Consider the following 25,098-nt stretch of genomic DNA (forward strand, 5'->3'; position numbering starts at 1 on the left):
GTGCATGCAGCAAGTTCTGCAGCTGAGTTTTGAATGACAGAAGGGTATTTGGTAGGCAATATAAAAGCAAGTTACTACAGTCAAGGCGTGATGAGACAAGTGCAAAGTGTTGAATTTTTATCTAAATATTTGCAAATCTGGCAGACCTTGTATATCCCAAAAGATGTTAAGCAGGAGGTGTGCTTACAGTTTTTATTTATTTATTTATTTATTCTTTGTTTATACTGAATATACTGTCAATACAAAGTACTGATTTCCAAAGTGGTTCAGCTCTTAACTACAAAAATTTAAAAAGCAGATACAGTAAAACATCCATTTTATGTACCCCTTGGTACCAAGGGGTGTTCGCAAATTGAAAAATTTGCGAACTAAATCGGTCGTCGTTTTCAATACCTAGGCCTAGCTATCCCCTGCCATTGAGCGTCGATAGGTCAGGCCTAGCACGAACTGACAGTGCAGCACCGTGGTCTACCGCGCTAGAGCCTAGCTGAATTTACCTTCAATAAAAACCAATTTGTCCGTGTAAGGGCCCGTTCGAGCGAAAAAATATCTGTGCGATTTACCAGTTAATTCACCAGTACACACTTTCTAAAACCGCTTGGACACTAGTCTAATTACCTTACCATCTGGATTATCCACAACAATTTTGACCACCAAATTGCTGGGTAGAGTACCGTGTATGGAATGATCATGGAGCCGGAGGCGATGATAAATCAACCTTAATTGTTTTTCCAAATGTTTTGTCCACAGCCCAGCGCGAAATAGGTTACGGCCCAGGCGTGGTTGCAGCTCTCTTTCGCCTCCTCACAAATGCACGACGAAATCTAGATTTAGTAGCATAGCGGAGAAATAAACTTGAATAAACTAGCCTACGTACAGATTTTAAAGCAGCCATTATAAGTTATTTAGCTACATTATCGTTCCACCGTGCCGCGCTGTGTGTACGTGGGCCGGTTATAGCAAGGAGGTATACCTCCTTGGTTATAGCAGCAGTAGCAAGTAAACAAAGAATGGGTTGTTGACCATGGGATAAGTTAAATTTTACTTCCGGAGTAGTATTGTTACACGTATTTACTGTGAGCTAAAACTTGCTCGAACGGTCGACCACCCGCTAAGTGCTGGTTTACCCAGTGAAATAAATGGAATACGGTTGGCGTTTTTTGCTCGAACGGGCCCTAATTGTCAATAATTTTGTTTAGGTGGCCAATGGTATACGAGCTCTGCTCTTTTGTTGGTCATCCTTCCTTTGATCAATATATGAAAATATGGAAGTTTTTGGAAAATAAACTGAAACTGAAAACTGAAACTGAACTTATTTTAATCGCTGGCATTCTTCCACTTAACAAAATATTATTTTAACTCTTTTTTAAACACCTATATCCTTAGAAGCCTTGTGTTAGTAAATTAAATTGCTGCTTATATATGCAATGCAGTGATATATTCTCTATTGCCAATCCCTAGTGCTTAGCCTATGTACCTAAATATATAAATTATATATAAATGAATTGCTGGACATATGATATGGGATGAATGTATATATATCAAGCACATATTACACTAACAGTCAAGCAAACTGCTCACTGATGGATTACTCTTTATAAACAAAGTTGAATATAAAGGTAAACCAAATGTATAATGAATAATGGAATATTTAATGGGTACCATAAAAAATCGCTCCAGTTGGTAGAACTTGCGATGAAGTTCAGCAAAATCATTGCTAAACAGGCTTTGTAAGCCGTAGTCCGACATTATCTTGACTAGCACGGTGAAGGCCTGTTCCTCTGGCATCTATAAATTTTTAAAAAATTTAAAACCGTATTTCAAAATTCTATCATGGTTAATACAGTATTAAGGTTAAGATTAAGATTAGAAACAGGTAAATTGTATGTTCCTTTTCTGTTCAATATTTATTTATCATATTTATTTAATTAATTATATTCTGAATAATTAATTTAATCTTTAACTAAATTAAACTAATAAAAAAAAAGTTATAGCCTATGAAGTAATACTTACATGCAAGAGTAGAACTGCACCTAAGAAGGACAAGCCTTGGACATAGCCTATCTCCTGATCATGTATGGAGTAAGCCTAGGGAAAAAAGACAATAAATAAAACACTGTTTCAAATTAGAAGAGCAATGACAGGGAACAGTAGAGTATGAGTTGTTTGAGTGGGCCGGAACTTAATCCAGAGTAGTACAACATATGTTACAGTAGTTTATAATTTTTATTTCCTCAAATAGAGATGGTAGGCAATGAAGAGAAGTCTTGCCTGTATATTGTTGTCATCTACTATACTACAGAGCAAATTAAATATATTTAAAAATCTAAACAATTATCATCATTACATTAAAACTAATTGGTAGTGGCCAATTTGTAACACCTGAGCAAACTTGAGAAATGGGGCTGATGATAATAGTAATAATCTTATGATGATGATGATGATGTGATGATAGTAATGATGATAATGATGTTCATGGTGATGATAAAGATGATTATTGCGATGATGATGATGATTAATATGATGATGACAACTGCAATGATGAAAATGATGACCATTAAGATTATAATGATGATAATGACGATGATAATGACTATTACATTACATTTACAATAAAAGATAAAGACCATTATGATCATAATGAATATGGTGATATGACACAGATAATGATATTAAAGATGAAAATGGTCTTGATTTTATAATTTCATTGTCTGTTCCGAGTACCCATAACTCAAAAAGTACCCATCAATTAAACCCATTGGTTTAGGCCATACGGTATCTTCAGGTGTAGGTTGCTGCATTTTGACTGCTATTTCTGATGGGAAACATTCAAATCACCTTGCTAATTTTGTAAAGACCATCCTGGCCCTGCCCTTCCTTCTCTTTAAAGTAATCATTGGCGGTGAATGTACGTGAAATGTCTCGTTGAATTACCGATTCAAATGAAGATTCCTGCAAAAACAAAAAAACAGATGTACCATGTATGTGCCCCAAAAATAAACATTTCATCATATAGAGCAAATGATCTTCTAAGCGCCTTTCTTGAAATATGCGCTGTTTTTCCAATAATTACTGCACCAAATCAAACTTTTTTCTTTGGTAGGTGCCGCTCTTAAAATTTAAATACAACATTTAATAGAATATATTATACAGCAGTTTGAATATTAGTGTTGCAGTGTATAATCTAGAGTACATCTTACCCAAGTCACTTCATATTATGCTATTTAACAATCGATTAAAAAAAAAAATACTAATATTGTAAGCATGTCAGGCTTCCTATAAGCCTATATACAACACATGACAACAGTTTTACAAATCACAATATGGTCACCATTATAGTGTCACTCAATAATTTGTATAAGGATAAACATTCGTTTATTTTATTTTGGCCTGTGAAAATAATATTTTTGCCACTCAATGTTTACGTAAATGACAGACCCTCTAGAGACAATGATCTTAAAACAATAATAGAGCAGATAAAAAACCATAAATTAATCTTGAAAGATCAACACTATTAGGTAATTAGCCAAGCTTTAATGAACCAAAGTGTTTAAATCAAACAATTTTCATGACAGGCTATTTACAACAATTTACAACAATAAACATTTGCTTTAGGTAACCTTAGACCTTTAATTCTACATAGAATGTATTTCAAATACACTTTTTTTTTTTTTATAAGAACACATTTTACAAGAACACTGAGGCTGAAATTGCTTAAAAATTAAGAACAAAATAAGAACAAATTGAGGCTGAGGTAAAATTTCAAATGAGGTTTATATTTTTAAAAACCAAAAATATTATATCAGTTCATTATGTGCAGTATAGGTGTGATGGTAATACTCTCTATAATACAGTACTGTACAGTAGGTGTACCTGTCTGATATTTGGGGGCCATTTTTTGTGGGGTCATTTTCACCTAAATTCCAGTACAGTGCATACTGCCGTACAATTAAATAATTTTTTGTTTAAAAGGTGCGTAAACTAAGAACAAAATAAGAACATTTTGAGCCTGAAATCAACCAAAAAATAAGAACACTGAGCCTGGGCAAAATTTTACTGGTTCTTATAAAAAAAAAAAAAAGTGTAAATCATTCTAAAATGTCCAGAATAAAATAATGAAGTCTGATAAAATAAAAATCGATATTTTAGTCGACAACAAAACATTCATGCTGATATCTTTGTTAAAAATATAATCATCAATTTTTGGTATGCAGGGTAGTAGATTTTACATGGATTTTTGTCTATTAGACACAACAGACAATGTTTGATCAGACATATCTGATCATTCAAATTATGTGTCTTTTCATGTCTGGTGAAAGTTGGAAAATGCTACTTTATCAATCTGATGACGGTATTGAACATCATAAAAGAAAAAACTATCTATAAAAGTCATAAAATATGGCAAAACGATGACGCTTCGGCAGTCGTTGACCATCTCAACTGACCTCAAGCTAAAAGTTTTTTGGTTTTTTTTTTAAATTATCAATAAATCTTTCGAACCAAACAAAAACAATCTGCAAAAACAGTTCAACAAAAGTTAAACATTGTTGAGACTAGTAGAACATACTGCTTATACTGGTTACAAACAAACACTCTGCAATTCCCAAAATTAATTACACAGTAAACTTTCAAATTAAGGCAATCAAATTATAAGGTTGAATCAATTACTCATTACATGAAAATACTAAATTGTAACAGCATCTGTGTAATAGGGAGAGACAATTTAACAAGGTGGTAGTTGCATTCCCTAAGTGTTAATTAACCACCATACTACTTCTCATACATTAATTCATTTGATAACGTAAAATACATTAAAATTCAAACAGCAAGCATAAATTTCAGATTTAAAGAACAGATTCACTCCTTATACTATTTATATTTAATAATGGTAATCTGACAAGATTTGAGAATCCTGAACTCTTGAAGCACTAAAACCATATGGAAATATAAGTTAAACGTCAACAATCTAATCGGGTAAAATTTACCAAAATTCTATTATCAGATAATAATTTTGTTATAGAAAATGAACAAATTTCTTTAATCACACATAGTAACTAAAGGAAAGTGCACACAGATACAACTGCTCAACCAGCATTAGAGGCATAATAAAGTTGACGGACGCCAAAATATAAATTAATGAGCAATTCTCTTTTATTCAGCTCCAGACAACCACTGTTGGGTTAGTATACAGACATCAGTTGGGGTTGAAGGCATTTTAAAAAGATACTGTAATTTTCATGGTCAGAGGCACTTTTTTTTCAAATTACCAGTATACAGACAGTGAGTTTCAAAATAGAATTCACCAATAGGAAACAGTAACAAAAAGACCACAGATCACTGATATTAATATCTTGCCAGTATCTATTTTTTTATATTGTGTTCAAGTGCTACACGGCAAATAATAATCAATCTGAATTCTATAAAAAAGTTACATTATTTCAATTTTTTTTTTGTTTATCAGACAATTAAGGAATTGTATTCTATTCTGCTTAGTACAGCATTTGTGTAAAACACCAAGTGACATAGCATTTTTTTTAAAGTAAATCAACAAATACATCAATAACTTAAATATATCAGTATTCAATTTGATATTTAAGTGGAACAGTTGGGCCTGAATAACTACAGAAAAGAATATTTTGAAACAATTCTACTGTACAGGAAACCACCACAACTACTTGAGAACTGGTTACAATATGCTTATAACCAAAGCCACAAATGACAAATATGATATTGTTTTGAGATCAAAACCAAAATTGTTATTTAATTCTGTCTTCCTGTATTAATTGCATTCTTCTGTTAAAATTTCAGCAATATCATCCAAAAAGAATTTTTATTTCATATACTGGTAATTCTGTATTTTATAATGTCAATAAATGAACCTTGAATATTTTTCACTTTTTTTTTCATTTTCAATGGTTTTTTTTTAATGGTTTTTAACTGGGGGAAGGAGGTGTAACCACCCTTTTTTCCACCTTTTACCCCCAGTTTTTAAATATTCAAAAATATGTATCTCATTGACCACTCCCAAGTTTTTCGTCAAATATGCTTTTCGTGTCTTAGAAAAATCAGTTGTACAACATATCAAACATTTTTTTTCTCCGGAGCCTGATTATAAAAAGGCCCTCAACATATTCAAATATTACATTGATGTGTCGTGTAATCATTTGTTTATATATTAGGTTTTGTGTTTCAGACACACCTGTGTTTTACAAAGTGTGCCACTGCTATGAAAGTCCAGATAAATATTATTATTATTTATATCACAGTAAACAGTAGCATGCATATAAAGATATTAATATATTAATATCAGATCACAGATAAAATAGATCGAAATAAAGTGTATAGCGTATATTCCTGATGATGACCTAATCAATGTCGAAATATTGAATCCCGACACAATGGCGTGCATTTCGATACTTGGAGTATGTATTATACTATCTTATTGTGTATGTGTACTATTGGGGTTTTCTACATGTGATGTCAAAAGGAGTAATTAATGGTTTCCATTACTACAGTCATCAAATCAGTTCTAGAATACCTTGAGGACATTATAGTATCTTAAAACGATGACATTGTCATAATTAATTCCATTAACTATTTACCATAGAAGTAATTTTTGATCCATTTAAGTTGGAAAGATTGTATTAACAACATTTCTTCGAAGGTAAAACTATAAATTTGTTTAGCTCATCATTTTAAGTTTTTTTTTTTTCACATGTGATACTCTTGATATGCTAGTAAATGAAATAGATATTCCATTATTTGATTACTCTTATTTTGTATGGTCAAATTGTAAGGTTGTTTTATTCAAAATTCTTTTCATTTACTATTAGATGGATTTAAGGAATATATTTTACTGTCAGTCAATACCACAACTAATATCATAAATACTCTTATTTGTTAAGACTTATTGGTAAATGGAATGAGCATGCATTCTATGATGATATTTAAATAGGTTAAATGAAAACAATCCACTGTAAATGACAATTGGGTTTTGAATGTACACAAAGTCAAGGCAATATTGTTAATAGTACCAAGCAATGGAATTACTTTAACATATTTTTAAATTTAATTTCACTTTATTTTAGGCAATTCAAAACAGTATGATAATAAACATCTAAAGAAAAAAAGCAACCAAGAAAATTTCAAAATAAACAATTAAACTATGAAATTTAATTTTTTCAAACAATTGGTGGGATGACTGCTTAAAATTTAAGGAATTTATTGTACATTGTCGGATTTCAGATGGCATTTCCTTCGATGTACAAAAATTCATAAATAATGGTTCTCTGGTAATTGCTTGATAATTGGATAACAAATATTACTGCATTGCTATTCCATATGAAATACTTTCTGGTAGTTGATATCGGGTTGATACTCTACAGACGTGATGTCGTCATTACCCAGAATGCAATTCAATACGACGGAAGTTCAGATTGATAAGCTTTATTATTAAACATATACAAACACCATGATAAGTCTTCTGAATATTGGTTCGTTGTCAACAAAAGATAAACTTTATGTTTGATCATTTATTCTAATAATATTGTATGACTCTGGACTGGTGGAAAAGGTCTACCAAAATTTCTGGAACTAAGACGCAATTAAGAATGTCTAAAGGTAAAAACATTCAAGAGGCCCACTGATTTTTGAAGATGCACCCAATCCATATTTCTATCATGAATACTTGTTCAGAAAATAGTTTCTAATTTAAATATTGATAACGTAAACCACATCTAAATTTTTAATAAACCAAGATTAACAGTAACGGTATGTGACATCAGATCCGATTTCCAAAGTATTTCTAAAAGGTTTGTTGCTCATCATCGTACTCTAGAAATAGGTCATCCTACCTTCCGCTGTAAGTTTCACCACTGAAACTTAAGTACCTACGGTATAATCTTTCATGTTGATTAAAGACTTTTTATATATCAATTAAATTTCACACGCACCATCATTAGGCGTAGTAAGGATTCTAGTGAATATAACTCCCCAAGGCTTCTTTAAGAGTCAATATGTTTAAAAACAAGTAAATGAGAATACGCTACTATCACACCAGTAAATCAATCTGCAATGGCTTGCATTTCACAATACAAAATGCAGTTAATGGCAAGAAAGATTATTGCAATAGATTATGTATTCTAGATCCTTGTTAATGAGAATATTAATACTAAAATAATAGGCATTTTCATAAGATTTCTATTACTTTTCATTGGGAAAATTAAAAATATTATAGGTGACTTATTGTTTGGACAAATATATTTTAAGAGCAGACACAGCAAAATACTTTTAATGGAAAGAGTTCAATATTTCAAGTCTGTTAACATCTGATTTCTAAAATTTCTTTGTAATTCTCATTTGGATCGCAGTGACTAATATACACTATAGATCAGGGGTGGGCATAAAAATCGGTTGGAGGGCCAAAGTGAATTTTTAATTTAACACCAAGGACCCAACTGTTGATATTTCCAGTGACCTTCAAAAACCTCCAAGCCCTGCTTTTACACCACTTTATTCTCAGTTTTAATGTTACTTTTTACATATGATCGGTGTCTGACCGTAAAAAACAATGTGTTTTCTAGTCAATGTTGCTTTGCAAAAATAATAAAATTATTATGAATATTATATTTTAATGACATCAAAATATATTATATATATTATTATAATATTAAAATAATTAAATATTAAAATATTCTTCAATTGAAATTAATATTTTTGAAATTAATATTTTTTTTCATGGGCAGAAATATCCATGAGATTCCATGTGCAGAAATATCAGGTACTGTACATAAAAAAACTTTTTAAAACAAAAATGTTAAAATAATATTAAAATATAATAAAATAATAATTTTTAATATGAATATTGTATTTTAAAAATATCAAAATGTAATATAATTATTATATATATTATTACAATATTAAAATAATTAAATATTAACATATTCTTCAATTCAAAATAATTTTTATTATGAATATTATATTTTAATAACTTCAAAATATATTACTATTATTATATATATTATATATATTATTATAATATTAAAATAATTATATTTTAAAAACAAAAATGTAATATAAAATGTATCAAAATATAATATTATTATTATATATATTATTATCATATTAAAATAATTAAATATTAAAATATTCTTCAATTGAAATTAATATTTTTTTCATGTGTAAGGTATTTAATATATTTGTAATACACTATTCATGACTCAGTGGAGATTTGCATTCCTCCGATATATGCTCATAAGTTCTTAATTACTGTAAATGAGCAGTTTAGTCCAGCCTTTCCTAAGGCTATTTCACTAACCCTTGACCAGTAGTTTTGTTGTTGTGAGGCTGAATATGGATTGAACTTTAATTAAGAGTCTAATTAAGGGACTAGTATATGATTTAGCAGAAAAGAAAATAAATTTAACCAAAAACGCAAGTAATTTAAGATCACCTTACCCAACAAACCTTAGCTTCTATTTTCTGAAAGCAGGGGGATATTGTTAGAAAGAATAATACACACGCAAAGCATTGAAATCCACGCCATCATGTTGAGATTCAATATTTTGACATTAATTATGTCATCAGATACTGTACTATGAATAAATAAAAACAATATTTAAAAAAAAATATAAAAACTTTTATCATAATTTTTCAAAGGAAGAAAAACAAATGTTAATGTTTTTTTTTTCTAACTTTTTACCAAGCTTTTACTTTTAATTTTCTGTTTTCTTTTCTGTTATCTGCTTTTTCTCTTTATATACTGTTTTCTCCCTTTGTTCATTTTGCTAATTTTCTTCGAGACTCCTTCAAATTGGCACATTGAGACTTTGTATAATGCGCCTTATTATAGTCCAAGTTTGCATTTGATAATCAGAAAACTACAATTTGGAAAATAGCAGGTTACCAAATCAGAAAAATTATTTCTTTTGAAATTATTAATCTTTCTATCATTATCACATTTGAAATCTCCATCTCCTTGTTCACATTATTGTTCTTTTGTTTACATCCTCCTCACATATGTGACATTTGGACCTAGTAAGGTACAATTTCTTATCTATGTTTACAATTCCGAGTAAGTGAATCTTGGTTTATTATAGACGACGGACCACGACTAGGATCGTTACGTGTACACTAAACTTAGGACCCAGTCCCTACCACCATTCTATATCTAATGGAAATACATTTTATGACAGAGATAAAAACACTGGAATGAGTCAATCAACTGAGAGAATTCTAAACTGACTCAATCTCCTGCAGACTATCTCTGATTAAATCTTTACTGGGATGCAAACATAAAACAACCATACTAATCAATTTAAAAGGTTAGTGGGCTAATTAACTGCCAGATTAACTGATGGCAGATTAGAGCCTTGTTAGAACAGGGTTCATAACCACACATGCAATGTGGTCGTTTCCATAGTAACACAAGAGCTGTGATAAGTTACATGGAATTATGGATTTCACACCAAATAATCAATCATGTACAAATTGCCTTGTACTAACATAAATATGGTGGGAGGAAATAAAAGAAAACTTGAAAAAAATTAACTTTATGTCTAAAAGTCAACCTAGCAGGAAGTATGTCAGTGCTGGAAAAAGTCATGTGGTATAATAGTGCATCTAAGGTCAAACAAACAGTACTGTATTTGAAGGAGGCTGGCACTAGATCAGGCCAAGGATGTTTATACTTCAACATCAGGATGAAAGCTAAACAATATTACTCATTTTCTAACTTAATGGGGATGGGATGGTGCCATATTGACCCACTCAGGCTGGGAAACAGGGGTACTGCCTAGAAGTCACGATAGCGGAGTCTAAGAGCAGAGGTGGTATATAATCTGACATCAATATCTGAGGTGATCAGTAGTTGCCTATGGAAAAATGTGATGGATGTATTATAGCTGGGAGAATTTGGTGATATGATGCAATTTCTATCTAACTAGGTAGTGTCATTTTTTACACAGAATATTTTCAGTGGGAAAGGCGAAAACTTTTTCTGATGGGGATGAGCTTGTGTGCCTCCCTGTGAACCTAACCCACGGTAAATAATTTTTTAAAAATAAAAACACTGGGGCTGAAATTGCTTTAAAATTAAGAACAAAATAAGAGCAAATTGAGGCTGAGGTATGTCAAATGAAGTTCTACCTCATTTGCAGTAGGTTTTTCTTTTTTTTAACAGAAAAAACAATAAATCTATCTTATTTGCAGTAGGTATTTTTTTTAAACAGAAAAAACAATAAATATATCTTATTTGCAGTAGATATGACTATGTACTGTAATACTCTCACAGTATGTTTGAAAAGTGTTTAAAAATAAGAACAAAATGAGAACATTTTGAGCCTGAAATCAGCAGAAAATAAGAAAAATGAGCCTGATCAAAATTTTACTGGTTCTTATAAGAAAAATATACCTAAACTAGAGGTAATATATGAAATACAGTACATGCTTTAAGAAAATGAAAACAATACATTACTAAATATTATAATACTACAAAATGCACAGAATAAATTTAACATTTTTAACTTCTTATTCAGATAAAAAACAGATTATAACATAATTATATTACAAGTTTTTATTATTTTTATTTACCTGAAACAACAGGTTGACATTTTTGTAGTGGGGGTATGTCCTCCTAACCCCAGAAAGCTGTGCCACTGATAATGTTAAACAGTGGAAAAGATATTTATATGGCTCAATGTCTTGGCCTTCTGAACCTATAAAATACATTTGGTGATGTGTTCATTGCATCACTAAAATAGGATAAATAAATCAATAAAATAAATGGAAAACACAGCAATATATCAGTGGTAGGTCAACTAAAGGATTTATAATTCTTAGAACTGCAAACAAAAAAAATCAACCAATTATCCACATGTCATTGAAAATTTTCCTTAAAAAACTCACAAAGAGAAACACTCCTAGGGGTTAGATTACTTCTCTGCCTCTTTTTTAGTAGTAGTAATAAAAAAATAGTGAGCATGGTAACCATGGAGATATCGCTTGGGGAGCTGTAGTTTAGTGGTTGAATGTTCCAACAAATAGGTCATATGCTTTAATGAATATTTTCAAGATTTTTCATAATGCAAAATAGGCTTGTGCATGATGATACCTCACCTTCACCTCCACACCTTCAGTTGCCCCAAAATTGTAGGCCTACATTATAAACCAACTTTTTTGGCCTTTTTTGGGTTGTGGAGGCCTGGGATTTAATCTCAACTTAGGTAATACCATAAAAAGTTGAGCAAAAACTTTTTACTTGTGTTTACTTATCAAGCCATCTTGGCATTGATTTTACAGTAGTTTAATATTATATTGATGCATGTGTATAAACAATTTTGATGTTAGCAATAACTTTGAACTTGAGTCAAAATAAAATGACTTGCACATGTGTAATACCTAGAACAATTCACAATTCACCCACACATGTATACGTCAAGCCGGTACACAAATGATAATTTCTTGTTAGCGAGAACATTTTTTGTGATGTTTTAAACATTAGTAGGTGAAATAAACATTGAAAACAGTGGGAAGTATTTGAGAATAAGCTTTTTCTTTGTGCACGTTGGTCTGGTACCATGTTTTGTCAAACAGTGCGAGTAGGTTCTGTTAGCCTTTTCAGTAATGAGTTTTGGGTGTGTCACACTCATAAATGTAATCTAGGGTTCGCCATCAGAACAATGAGATAAGTTGAAGATTTTCATATTTCATTAAGTTCATTTTACATTTTTAAAAATTTTAGACAAATTTAGGCAAATATTTTTGCCAGGTAAAATTGATAAACCCGATTGATTTTCTTAACAAGTTTGATAAATCTGGTTCAATAATTCTTTTTCAACCGTGATGTCATCACTGCAACTCCCAGTGTTATTTGCCTATCCCCAGAGTCCAATAATTTTTCAATAGTGGACGCTTGGCTTGATTATTTTTAGGTTTGTGTGAAAAAAGAAATACCTAATTTTTCGTCACCACGAAGATAATGTGCACAGCGATGAAAATTGAATTAAAATTTTTTCAAGCATTAAATCTAACCTTCGTATAATAATTTTCCTTAGTGTACTATGCGGAGCTCTACTAATTGCTTATTAGAGGATTAGTTTATAATTTTGGTCATATAATTGACAACCTTCTGAAATCAATAACAAACAGGTGAGGATGAGTATTGTAACAAGCATAGCAACTTTCATTCAATTTAATGGCAAGGTGAACCCAACCTCATGGGTTTTAAAATCTTTATGGCTGGACTGGAATTTTTATACAACAATTGCCATAAAAAGACTAAAGATGAGACCATTGGAGTACACAATGACAAACACTTGACACTTACATTTCTTAAAATAGATCAGGTTCTACCGATAAGGTGTGAAAACCAATCAAATTTATTATCTGATATCTTTCATCGACTCTCATTTACAAACACAGAACAAAAAATTGTTTATCCTAACTTGGATATATAGTGACTCGCTAGCGTAGCAAATCAACTGTAATACTACGCATAAAGATCATAGCATAGTGATTTATTATAGCGATTACTTGGCCAAGGGAATAGAAAACAATTTTCAGCAACATTGCTTTATAACAGTAGATTCTACATAGTTGATTTAACAGTGTCAATCAAATTAGTTGGCTCCACCCACTCCTAAGTCATCAAGGATTAATGCTAACTGAAGCTAGCTTCAGAAGGCCACAGGACGCCAACAGAGTGTATAGAGTAGTGTAGCAGCAACAACAAGTACACAACATTGAGGAAAACATTAGAAATATCAAGTACTATCTATACATTAGAAACCTGTAAAGCATTGGACAAGGCCTGGGACATTGTGTGAACCAGTCAGCATTAAATAGTTACTTATGTTTTGTAATTAACTCAGGATACATCTATTTAAAAGGTAAGTAAATTGCATGGGAATACTGCACTCAAGTGTTCTGATTTGAACAGAAAATGCATATAGCAAATTGGTAAAAGTACTAAAAACTATAATAGAGATATAATATATAAATATAGAAAAGTATATTATAATATATTACATCTTCAGGCCATATGGCGATTAGGCGCAGGCTCAGGAAACAGGATACTACAATTATGACGGATAAAATCTGAATCTTGATGAAACAAAGAAATATTTTGTTTTTGCATCATTTTCACAAAATTCTTTGGTTGGGAAAAAGTTTTTTTTTATTTATTATTATTTTTTTTAAATATATATTACAGTATTCCATTTATTTTTTCTTTGCATTGGATTTTTAAAAAATTGTCCATCCAGATAAAATTAAATAACAAGAAAAGGAGAATTAGAACATACAGTACAGCATAAAAAGATTGCTGCACATAATATCAATGATATTGATGCAGCATACAGTATATATTTGTAGAATGTAAACATAGTCACTAAAGGTAGTGACACAGTAATTAAAAAATGCATTTTAAAGTCATATCGACTATTTATCTATAAAAGAAAAATATGTTGAGTGGATTCCATAAAAATTCTGTATTACCAATAAACATCAAACAACACACAGCGGTATAACAGGGGTGGATTTGTGGGGGAGGGTGTTGCGGGGGTCAGGGCCCACCAAATTAAAGGGAGAACAAAGGTATATAAAGGAGAAAGAGAGAAGCACGGTACTCTAGAACAATTTAATTTCTAATTTAAATTCCATGTACCCAGAGTCTATGGTCAAGCTCTTTTTTTCTAAAAAAAAAAAAAATCTCAAATTCAAATCTCTAATTTTCAATGTAATTATATCAAACAATAATCTGGTTATATCCAACTACATATATAATCATAATTGTTACTCTGGTCTGTGACAAACTAAAAATGACCCAGACCTACACTGACTTTCCAATGAGAATAGAATTATCTTCAAGTTTCATCTGTCCACTTCCAAAACTCTTCACTAAATAACTCTAGCATATTATCATAACATAGCTGGTGAACCTCAGACCTCAGGATCGGTAGGCTAAGATCTTCATCTTGGTTCAGGAGCTACAAGTACCTACTACAATTTCAACTTTGACTTATGATCATAAAAGGTCTGCTGTAGTTTCTGCACAATTGTGAAATAAACTCAAGGAAATAGACCCAAGGAATATAAAATCCTGTAAAAGTGTACAGTTTGCCCTCCGATTAGAGATTCTCTTTGGGACCTAAAAATTTGGGGTGGTGTCTAGGTTCGGTCTCCATTTAGAGTGTTAGCTTTGTGCTACTGTAAAAGGTTAAAAATTGGTACTTTGAAAAACTGGTATTGAATTGGAGGTGTCCTGGAATTAGAGGGGTCTCGGATTGGAGGGTGCACTGCATTATAGACACATCTATTTGGTTCCATGACAAAAGGAGTTGCAGTATTCTAATTTTTTTTTTCAAATTCAGCCAAAATATAGTAATATTTCTATTGGGACAAAGTTAATTTTGGTGATTTCAAAACATGCCTCTTGGCTTGATAATAATTCAAGTAAGAGTAAGCCATATTCAAGGGCACTGAATACAAAACAGTGGCCATAGGATTCACAAAAGTGACAGTATAGTATGTTTGCACGAGTGTAACGGTTAAGCCGCCTAAATACCTTAATACTGATGCATATTAGGTTTTAACTTATCCATTTGTACAGGATGTGCGACATATTGGTAGTCAATGAGGTAATGCAGGATTGGCGACCAATGCTACTGGATAATCACTGACCAGGGTGGATTGACCTATTGCATCTGTCTTTCATTCTGTTGGGATTAAAGTCTCCATGATAAAAGGAGATTGAAAGAATCAATATCACTAAGTTGGGCCATATATTTCCTTCATGGTTGGGCTGTGCTTGAATGCCACAAATCCAAGGACTGATCAAAATTAACCTATTCAGAGTGATGTCTAAGAAATCAAATCATGTTATTAATTAATGCAATAAACATTTAAAATTTCAAATTTTTATTTTACCTGATATATAAAGTGTCATTTTTACATGTTAAAAATAAACAACACAATATAAATATTATAATGGGTTGTTTGAATGCCATACTGCATGTGTTTACTACAATCATTACAGTATATTGTACTTTTCTTTTCAAATAATTAAATGAAATAACATTATCAACAATAATTGATAACAAATAATAATGATTATATAAGGATAATGATAAATTATATTGATATAATAATGGCAAAGCAGACAACAATATTATAATGATATATATTAAACTATAAGTAATAATTGATATTAAATGTTAATAATCATAAATATGTTTTGTACATTAAAAGGTAAGTTTTAAACTACCATACAAATTAGAAAACGGTATAACAGCTTGGTTGGATTGGCAAATTTATATTTTAGTTTGATTAGTATGATGATGGCAACAGGTGACAGTGAAATCAATGCCTGTCCAACTGACCACTAATAACATTTAATACCCATGCTGTAGATCATCAAGCAATGAGGCCCTCCTGATAGACAATAAATTACTATAAGATAAATTGCCTACAATACATACCAACAAAAAGCAAAAACAAGAAACAATAGATGATGGGATGAGGGGGAAAATATTGGAATACTTAGTATGACGGACACTGGACAGGGAGGACATAGGATTGAAAAATTCATTTTTTTACAGCAAGTGCAATTATTTTTTGATAAAATTCTGTTATGAAAGAATGAATGAAAATGCTATCAGAAACCAAAACAAAACAGATTTTACTATAGCGATTTTCTCACTATGGATTGATTTAGATACCTGCAAATCTGATAATTAGCATTTTATTGACATTAAAATTTACAGACATAAAATAAATGACATGGAGTTAACTCTGTGCTATTTTTAGTTTCAGAACATTCCTGAACATTTTCATTAATCAACAAGTTCTGTGGAAGCTTATCAGCAGTATCACGCGATGAAGACGAGATATATCATCAGATCTGAAAATTAGGGAACGGAGCAAGCTTTAATTGATTTAATTAAGGTATCGAAGCACAGACAATATCCTCCAGCTCTTGTGATGACTGATCAATCAGCATTTGGGATGAATACCACAGATTTTATTGACATTACCTCAGCAGAGCCATCAGTGACTGGGATGAGTAGCACAGCCATTATTGATGTTATGCGAGATGAAGCTTTTAAACCGAATCATTATCTCATAACAACTTTTATATTCACTGCCATGATTCTGATAATTGGAGGAAACCTTATTGTTATCACCGTGTTTCATTACACGCCATCACTACGAAATCCAACCAGCGTATTCATTACATCTCTAGCAATTGCAGATCTTGGAGTCGGAATCAGCTGTTTGTTCTCAATTCAAGCAGTCTTTGCCGAAAAATGGTCATTCAGCTTCGGTTTCTGCAAAGCAGTTGGATTCTCGCTGGCCGTGGTAGTAGGGGTGTCTATAATGACACTAGGATGCATCAGCATTGATCGCTATATCGCGGTGACAAAACCGCTAAGGTACTACACAATCGTCACTAAAAAACGTGCTAGACTGGCGTCATTAGGCGTGTGGATTTTAAGCTTCATCATCTTCATCCCATCATTGTTTGGATGGGGTTCTTATGAATTTAGTAAAGAAACATACGAGTGTCGACTTCACTGGAGTCAGGATGTTGGATTTTCGTTTTACGTTATATCTATCCTGGTTATTCCAAATTTACTTATTTCTACTTTCTGTTATTACCACATTTACAAGGCATGTCAACAACAAGTTAAAAAACTTCAAAAGGTAGAAAAGTTCTCGACGGACAATGCCACTTCAGACTCTCTCGAAAGCGACACAAGCCGAAAAAACCATGAACGAACTGTAGCTAAGATATTCCTAATCATTGTAAGCGCATTTTATATAACTTGGCTACCATTTATTATTATACGGATTATTGAGGGTACAAGCAATGTTGAAATAAAACCAATTATATCTTTTCTAACAGCATGGATGGGAATTTTCAACAGTTTCTTGAACTGTCTTATCTATAGTATCACACATAAATCTTTCCAAGCTGGTTTGAAAAGTTTATTGAGATCAATGAAGACAGAATGCCAGTACCATTGTGGGAAGCTTCCTAAAAAATGTATGTGTTGTAACAGGGTATAGTTATATACTTCAAAAATTTGCATTTTAACTTAAATCATTAACAACCTTGCTATAAATATTGTTGATTAAAATATGTTTTCACTACACAGTGGTCAGTGTCTGCCCTTACTCAAATTTGTGTGCAAATAATTTTCAACAGTTATGCTCTCAGGGTGAGTGGAAAATGTTCATTTATGATTGCCATTAAATGATCAGGAAACTTTGCGAGGACCTTAACATAAATGTTGAATATTATTAAACGAAATGAGCCAATGTTATTTTTCCATGCACTTTTTACAAATTACCATAAATACACTATAAACACCTCAACTTTTATACATCTGGAGGTTTCATTGTGCAAATACTGATCATTCTGGTTTGCCAAATAAATAACATTAATAATAATAGGCCACTTGCCCAATGCCCAACTGACACAATATCTCAAAAAAGAAGTCAGCATTTTTACCAAGGAGCACAAAATTATTAATGAAATTAGATAGTTAACCATGGGTTTGTGAATCCTGAATTGAATTGTTATTATTGGTTAGCATTTTACCTAAGAAAATGTATGGGGCATATGTGAATGAACTCTAAAATTTAGCCTATACAATTACTGTACAGTAAAAAATATATTTTTATACGAAATTGTTGACCGGCAGACCTTGATTTCCATGTCACTGGGCTTTGGACACAAAATTCTGTTTGCCTTATTATTCCATTTTGATCATCAAAAATATAAATACAGTAATTAGGGACTTTTCGATTGAGCGAACGACGAGCATGTTCACGTCAACTGCAGGCGACCGTCAACACGTTCACGGCTCATGGTGATCCACCGCTGAAATCAGTTTCGATTTCAGTCGACGAGGAGTCAACATGATGACTTTTTGAGCAAGGATCAGTCCTTACCATCATGGCGAATCTTCATAGAGTCCGAGAAGCGATCCTCTTCGGATATTTCAGCGATGTGCTTGACGATGAAAAGTTTTTGTACAATGCTAATCAACCTGTAAACTGTAAACTTGTTCGATGTCAGAGAAGAAATTACTTGAAAAATTACATAGAATTAGGCCTCTGCTTAGGCCTAGTAAGATCCTTTCAGTGGGTCCGGTATCGCCCATCTTGAAAAAATGACGTCATATACAGTCAACAGGGCGAGTAGATTTGGGTCGACGGTGAAAACTGGTGTGAACGCGTTCTCAAATCTGGTGATGAATGAGGGGTTGAGGATTGCGCATGCGCAGTGCTTGAAAATGACATCATGTCAAGACGTCGACTATGTTGACACGAAAATCGAAAAGTGCCTATTATGTAGATTGTGATACCTACGATTGGGCCAAAGACAGTATTACCTCGTTGTGAGAGTATTAAACATGTTTAATTTTCTACGACATGACTATCCCTAATGCAGATTTATTGTATCTGAATTTTGTCACCAACACCACAAACAGACACAAACTTAAAAAATCATATTTTTTTTTGAAATTTTGATTATGTACATTGAACTCTACCTTTCACATAATTGTTAAGAGTGCAACTACATTATTTAGTTAATTAGACTAATTAGCCATAGCACACAAACTGAGAAAACAGATTTTTTTTTCATTTTCACAAAGCGACAAACTTTCAGCGGGTTATCAGAAGACGAGTATGCGGCGTTGTGATCAGCTAGATAAGGCCTAGCTGGGGTAGGGCCAGCTAACTTTCCTAGGCATGGCAATACCGTTCTCTCAATATAACTTGGAATAGGCCTACACTTGATACATCGAGTATGGAATTATCAGTTTAAAAAAATGCTTTAAGCAGGATAAGCCTAGTTTCTGGGCCTATAATCACCCTTGACTACAATGGTAATTAATGCATAGGCTAAAATACATTTTGTGTCCGACGACGGAGCGTGTACAGCATGTAAAATGATCTTTTTCGTTTTCAAAATGAGGCACAAAATTTCATGCTAATTAACAGGTTAAGAAAAGAAAAATTATTTGAACATTTTAATTGTTTAATGCTTTACCTTTAAACATGCGTAAAAAAATTTTGATATCTTCATAGTGAAATTTAGTTTGTGAAGCAGTCCACTTCAAACATGTTTTTCTCAAAACGTTTTAGTCGAACTTGAAGTTTGTGTCTCTTTGTGAAAACGGTGATGACTTAACTCACACTGACCCAACATGAGCATAAGTGCAGTTGTTCTGCATCACATGACACTGTCTGAGTTGGCCTTAACAGCAAAACCCTGTACTTGAATTGTTTTTATTTGAATTTATTATTATTTTATTTTCTGCATAATCCGTAAATGCTCGAATAAGCACCGCAGAGCTTATAAAAATTTTTCGGAGCCATCAGTGCTGTGCTTATTCGAGAGTGGCGCTTCCATGCCCACTCCCATACCTATCTCACGTATTCCTATAGATCGGTAGGCCTATCATAGGTCCTAGTCATCGTAAATAAATGTTTAAAAAGAAATGTTTGTCTTCATCGTGTTATTTCTTTATTTTAACACTGTATACATTGTATTTAAAACCCTGTTTCTCAAAGTGTTTCATTACACCCAGGGTAATAATATACTCTTGATTAAAAGTGAGGCGGCGCTTATTTGAGAGCAGCGCTTAGAAACAAAAATCAGGTTTGTTGCGTCGCTTATTCAAGAGCAGCGCTTATTCAAGCATTTATGGTAACCAAACAAAAAATCATCACATCGAATTTTATATAAATATTACATGTTTACAGTATCCAATCTGAAAATGAAATTAGACCCAAGGCAAGCAAAACTAAAATCATACATGTGGTATATCTAGAGCTATACAGTGGGTGAAAGTTAAAAGTTGTTGAAGTGAATGTATGGTGTAATCTCTCCATTGTATTATATTCACTGATGATTTTTATATCCTCAAATTCTTGGAAATAAGCCAATCCACTTTAAAAGATTTATCGTTAAAATATACTGTACTCATTTTTTAGGTGGTGGAATGTTAACACACCAACCAAGACATATAAAAATATAAATTTTGCATGGTTATTTTTGTTTTGTTTTGTTTTTCACTTTCACTTTTTGATCTAGAATTTTAAACATACTATTTATTCAGATAAAAAAGAATTTTATATTTGAATGTGAATTTGTACTATGTATTAAGTTAGTCTATTACTTAATAAGAACAATTAAAATATTTTATTTTTACTTGTCATAATAGTAGATGCATAAATATACTGTATGAAGTACAAAAAGAATGTTTATAGTAAAAAAAGTCTGTAAAACAGCAAAAATTAAATTGTTTTGATCTGTGTCTCAATGGAAATTAATAACATTCTTTATTTGAATTTTTTTTTTTAGAAGATACAAAGTAATATAAATCACTTTAAAAAAAAAACCATAATAATATGCAAATTAAGAAACTAAAAAATAGCTTAATAGATAGTCAATTTTGGTTTCACTTTCTGATACACAACACAATGTATTAATAGGATTTTGCAGAATAGATTTTCCTGTATTGTTACTGTACCAGTGACTTCTTTAACTGTACAGGGCATGGGGGTAAAACAAATGTAATATAAATCATTTAAAAAAACATGATAATATGTAAATTAGAAAACCAAAAAATAGCTTAAAATCTAGTCAAATCTGGATTCACTTTCTGATACAACACAATCTATTAATAGGATTTTGAAGAATAGATTTTCCTGTACTTACTATACCAGTGACTTTTATCTTAACTGTACAGGGCATGGGGTAAAAAAAATGCTATAGATATCATAGACAGGTAAACCAATCGGAAAAGTCCTAGAAATGTCAAAATTCAACAGCTAATTAAAGGAGGTACAAGTGCCATATTGCTAGAAGGGATGATGTATAAGCTCTAGGAAAGAAATTTAGAAGAATGGAAGGAAAAAGACTAGAAAAACAAAAAATTCTAATGGTCAGGCATGAAGTGCAAATCCTGCTGCACAGTGGCTAAGAAATAAAAGGGGATGCATTGCTGCTCCTACTGGGAAGTCAGTGGCATGCCAGCAGGAAGTCAGCGGATAAATCCCCACCACCCACATCGAACAACCATGGACACCATAAAATATAAATAACAAATATAGTTCTTATTAATTATAACTCCATGCAAGAAAGCTACAAGCTGAGTAGAGATCCAAGTTAAAGCTATGATAGTTTGTCTTGAATAATCCATAATTTAATCAACCTAGGTTGATTCACGCCTGGTTTGAAATCGCTCTGAACCCAGGCAAGATACCCAGGTTGACCCTAAGTTGAGATTGGGTGAAACTTCTATTGTCTCAAAGTAGCCTCTGGCCACAAAGTGTCCAACACAGCAAGCCATGCAAAGTTAAAAACTTGGCAATTTCTGCTAGCTGAGTTAGGTGAACTCAGGTCAACCCAGTATGTGTGAATTCTCAACATGTTTACACCAGACTTGATGAGAACATAGCCTAAATCAGATCAATGTTGACAAAACGCTAATACTGTATGTCTACGATTAATCTTTAAAAACTTGACCGAACCAAGTATATCAATGCATACTTGACCTTCACTATAGAGTTTTAATGTTTTAATTTACATAACAAAGAGTCAGCCATCTGAATATCTTCAGTAAAAAATTGTATTGTCACTAAATATACTAGTATACTAATACTATATCAAATTTCATTCATGTTAAATTAACAAACTAAGAGTTTTAATACTATTCTTATCAACGAAACAGCAATGTGTACAACATTAAATTTAGGGTTTAATATACTATACAGCATAAATCCATGTGCATAATGTCAAATTTTATTTGACAAAAACATGACATGCCAAATATGGTCATAATGACATCAAAACATGACCATATATAGGCACCCCATGAATATATATGGGCATACAATAGTTTTTTGGCACAGGAAATTTGAAATCTGATAAAGGGAAAAAACATTATGATTTACTATACTGTATTTTAACTTATTCTCAATGACTCATTAGTTTAAGTACAGGATGTAAGTGATACTCCAAAACTATGACTTATAATGAGACTTATATTATTATCAAACAAAAAATCAATTAATTATTATTAAAAAAAATACTAACAATGTTAAAATTAAACTTTAAACACAATAAACAGAAACCGTAAAACTTAAACAACATACAGTATATTAAACCTAAATATTGAAAAATGCCTATACTTCGCCTCTAGAAGTTCCATTAAATTTTGATTATTTTACTGCAGAATCAATTCATTATTATTATTATTAAACAGGTTTATAATATTAAGTGGACAATAATAATAATTAGGTTAATGAAAGGGCAAGAGTTGAAGGACTAATAGTAAAATCCTTTTAGAATTTTTGATATTTAAAATTAAGTGCTTTTCTTTAAAAGGCCCTTCCCACTTTACATTGTGAAGAAGCTTCCATAAATTTTATACTGGCTTTAAAATACTTCAACTTCAACCTCCCAAATAGAAAGATTGAATTTATCCCAGGCATCATCTTGTGAATGCAGAGAGCTTATGAAATAAATAAAACACATCAATACAGAATTATAATTCAAAACTGGAAAAGCAACCTACAAGGGAATGATGCCCAGAACCATCAAGTGAGTTGGACTTACTCTCAGACTGATGTATTGACAAGAAGGACTTTAGGTTATGTTCAGAACAGCTTTAAAGCCAGTATACATTCAAACCCGGCACATGTATCACACCTGACATACTTTGAGCGTTCACACTACTATTCGCTAGCTGTGATTGGTCACCTGTAGACCAGACGCTACAGTGAGAAGGTAAAAAAGCACAAGGTCAACCCAGGAGCAACCTGAGTGTACTTTGCCTGGGTTGAATGGTCTGGATTGAGTGTAATATCACAAGCCAGACATGAATCAACCAAGGCTAGTTCAGACTACAAACTTCTCAACCGGACTAGCTTGACTCCCTTATCCTGACCGTATGAATCATGGAGGTGGTTGAATTATACAAGGAACAAAGAATTAAAGAATACAAGTATTAAAACATCTGATTTACTTTGTCAGACTATGGTTAAACTTTGAGCACCCAATCCATTAAACATGTTGCTAAATGAACCGGATCCCAAACTTGGCCATTAAATTATGTGACAAATATTCCTAATGATATTGCGACACTACATCCGGTGTAAAGTGAAACCAGATTCATGTTGATAATAGTGATTTATATTAACAACATACACCATGCACATTTTCATGTTATCCATATTTCCTTGAACTGAAATTGTGACATACAGAGTTAAAGATTTCTTAGAAATGAATACGATACATCCTCCATTAAAATGTTACATCTGCTTTCCTTATACTGAGGAAGTGGTAGAGGATTTGGGGTTCATTTTTCTAAAAAAAAAAGGACATACAATTATTACCTCCGCAAGGAGGTTATATTTTCATGGGATTTTGTTTGTATGAGTTGGTGTGGTTGTGTGTTGTGTGTTTGTTATCAGCCTCCTGCCTACAGTTTTAGGTCTACATGCATCAGATTATCACAGATGATTGCTGATATTAAGTTGAAGTTTCCTTTTAATTTTAATTAATGATCTGTATGAAACTTTTTGGAAAACTTAACCATGTTACAAAGAAGACAATACTAAATTGTGGTGATGATCCAGATGCGGGTGTGAATTAAGGGGTCATTTAAATTGCTAACATCCCAGACATAACTCAAAAACTGATCAATGGATCTGAATGAAACTTTTTAGATAAGTTTGTCGTGGTCCAAAGGGCAATGACTTAAGGCTCTCAATGGTTACAGGTCCGATTCCCACGGAGTTTCTAAAACATAAAAGGAACCGAGGAGAATAGGATGTCTCCCAACGAGGGCACTGTTCACAGTATCACTGTATACTACAGTGAGGGCACTGTTCCCTACAAGTATGCTATTGGATCATTTTTCTTATTTATATATATATATATATATATATAAAATCACTTTATTGCATAAAAACAATACAGGAAACAAATAAGCCCAGAACAGTGTCCCAAAACTGGGAGCACGCAAGGCTAAATGAGTTGACATACAAAAACATTAAGACACAAAATATACCAATATA

At 32.1% G+C, this 25,098-nt stretch overlaps 2 protein-coding genes across 4 annotated transcripts in view; one reads left to right on the forward strand and one right to left on the reverse strand.

Moving 5' to 3' along the window:
* Positions 1–25,098, reverse strand: part of LOC117107566 (rab GTPase-activating protein 1-like) — a 63,962-nt gene that overhangs the window by 10,735 nt on the left and 28,129 nt on the right. For all 3 annotated transcript variants that reach the window (XM_033249285.1, XM_033249278.1, XM_033249273.1), the window contains 3 exons: positions 2,839–2,952; positions 2,014–2,088; positions 1,663–1,788 (listed from right to left, as the gene is read on the reverse strand). In XM_033249285.1, the coding sequence (XP_033105176.1) occupies positions 1,663–1,788; positions 2,014–2,088; positions 2,839–2,952 (315 nt within the window). The remainder of the gene's footprint in view (positions 1–1,662; positions 1,789–2,013; positions 2,089–2,838; positions 2,953–25,098) is intronic.
* On the forward strand, positions 13,664–18,152 carry LOC117107588 (probable G-protein coupled receptor 21). The gene is made up of 2 exons (XM_033249292.1): positions 13,664–13,886; positions 16,804–18,152. Exon 2 carries the CDS (start codon positions 16,978–16,980, stop codon positions 18,064–18,066), a length of 1,089 nt encoding a protein of 362 aa, XP_033105183.1. The 5' UTR covers positions 13,664–13,886; positions 16,804–16,977; the 3' UTR covers positions 18,067–18,152.

This window comes from Anneissia japonica, unplaced genomic scaffold (genome assembly GCF_011630105.1).
Source record: "Anneissia japonica isolate Jap-2015-1 unplaced genomic scaffold, ASM1163010v1 scaffold288091_len1417266_cov198, whole genome shotgun sequence".
NCBI lineage: Eukaryota > Metazoa > Echinodermata > Crinoidea > Comatulida > Comatulidae > Anneissia > Anneissia japonica.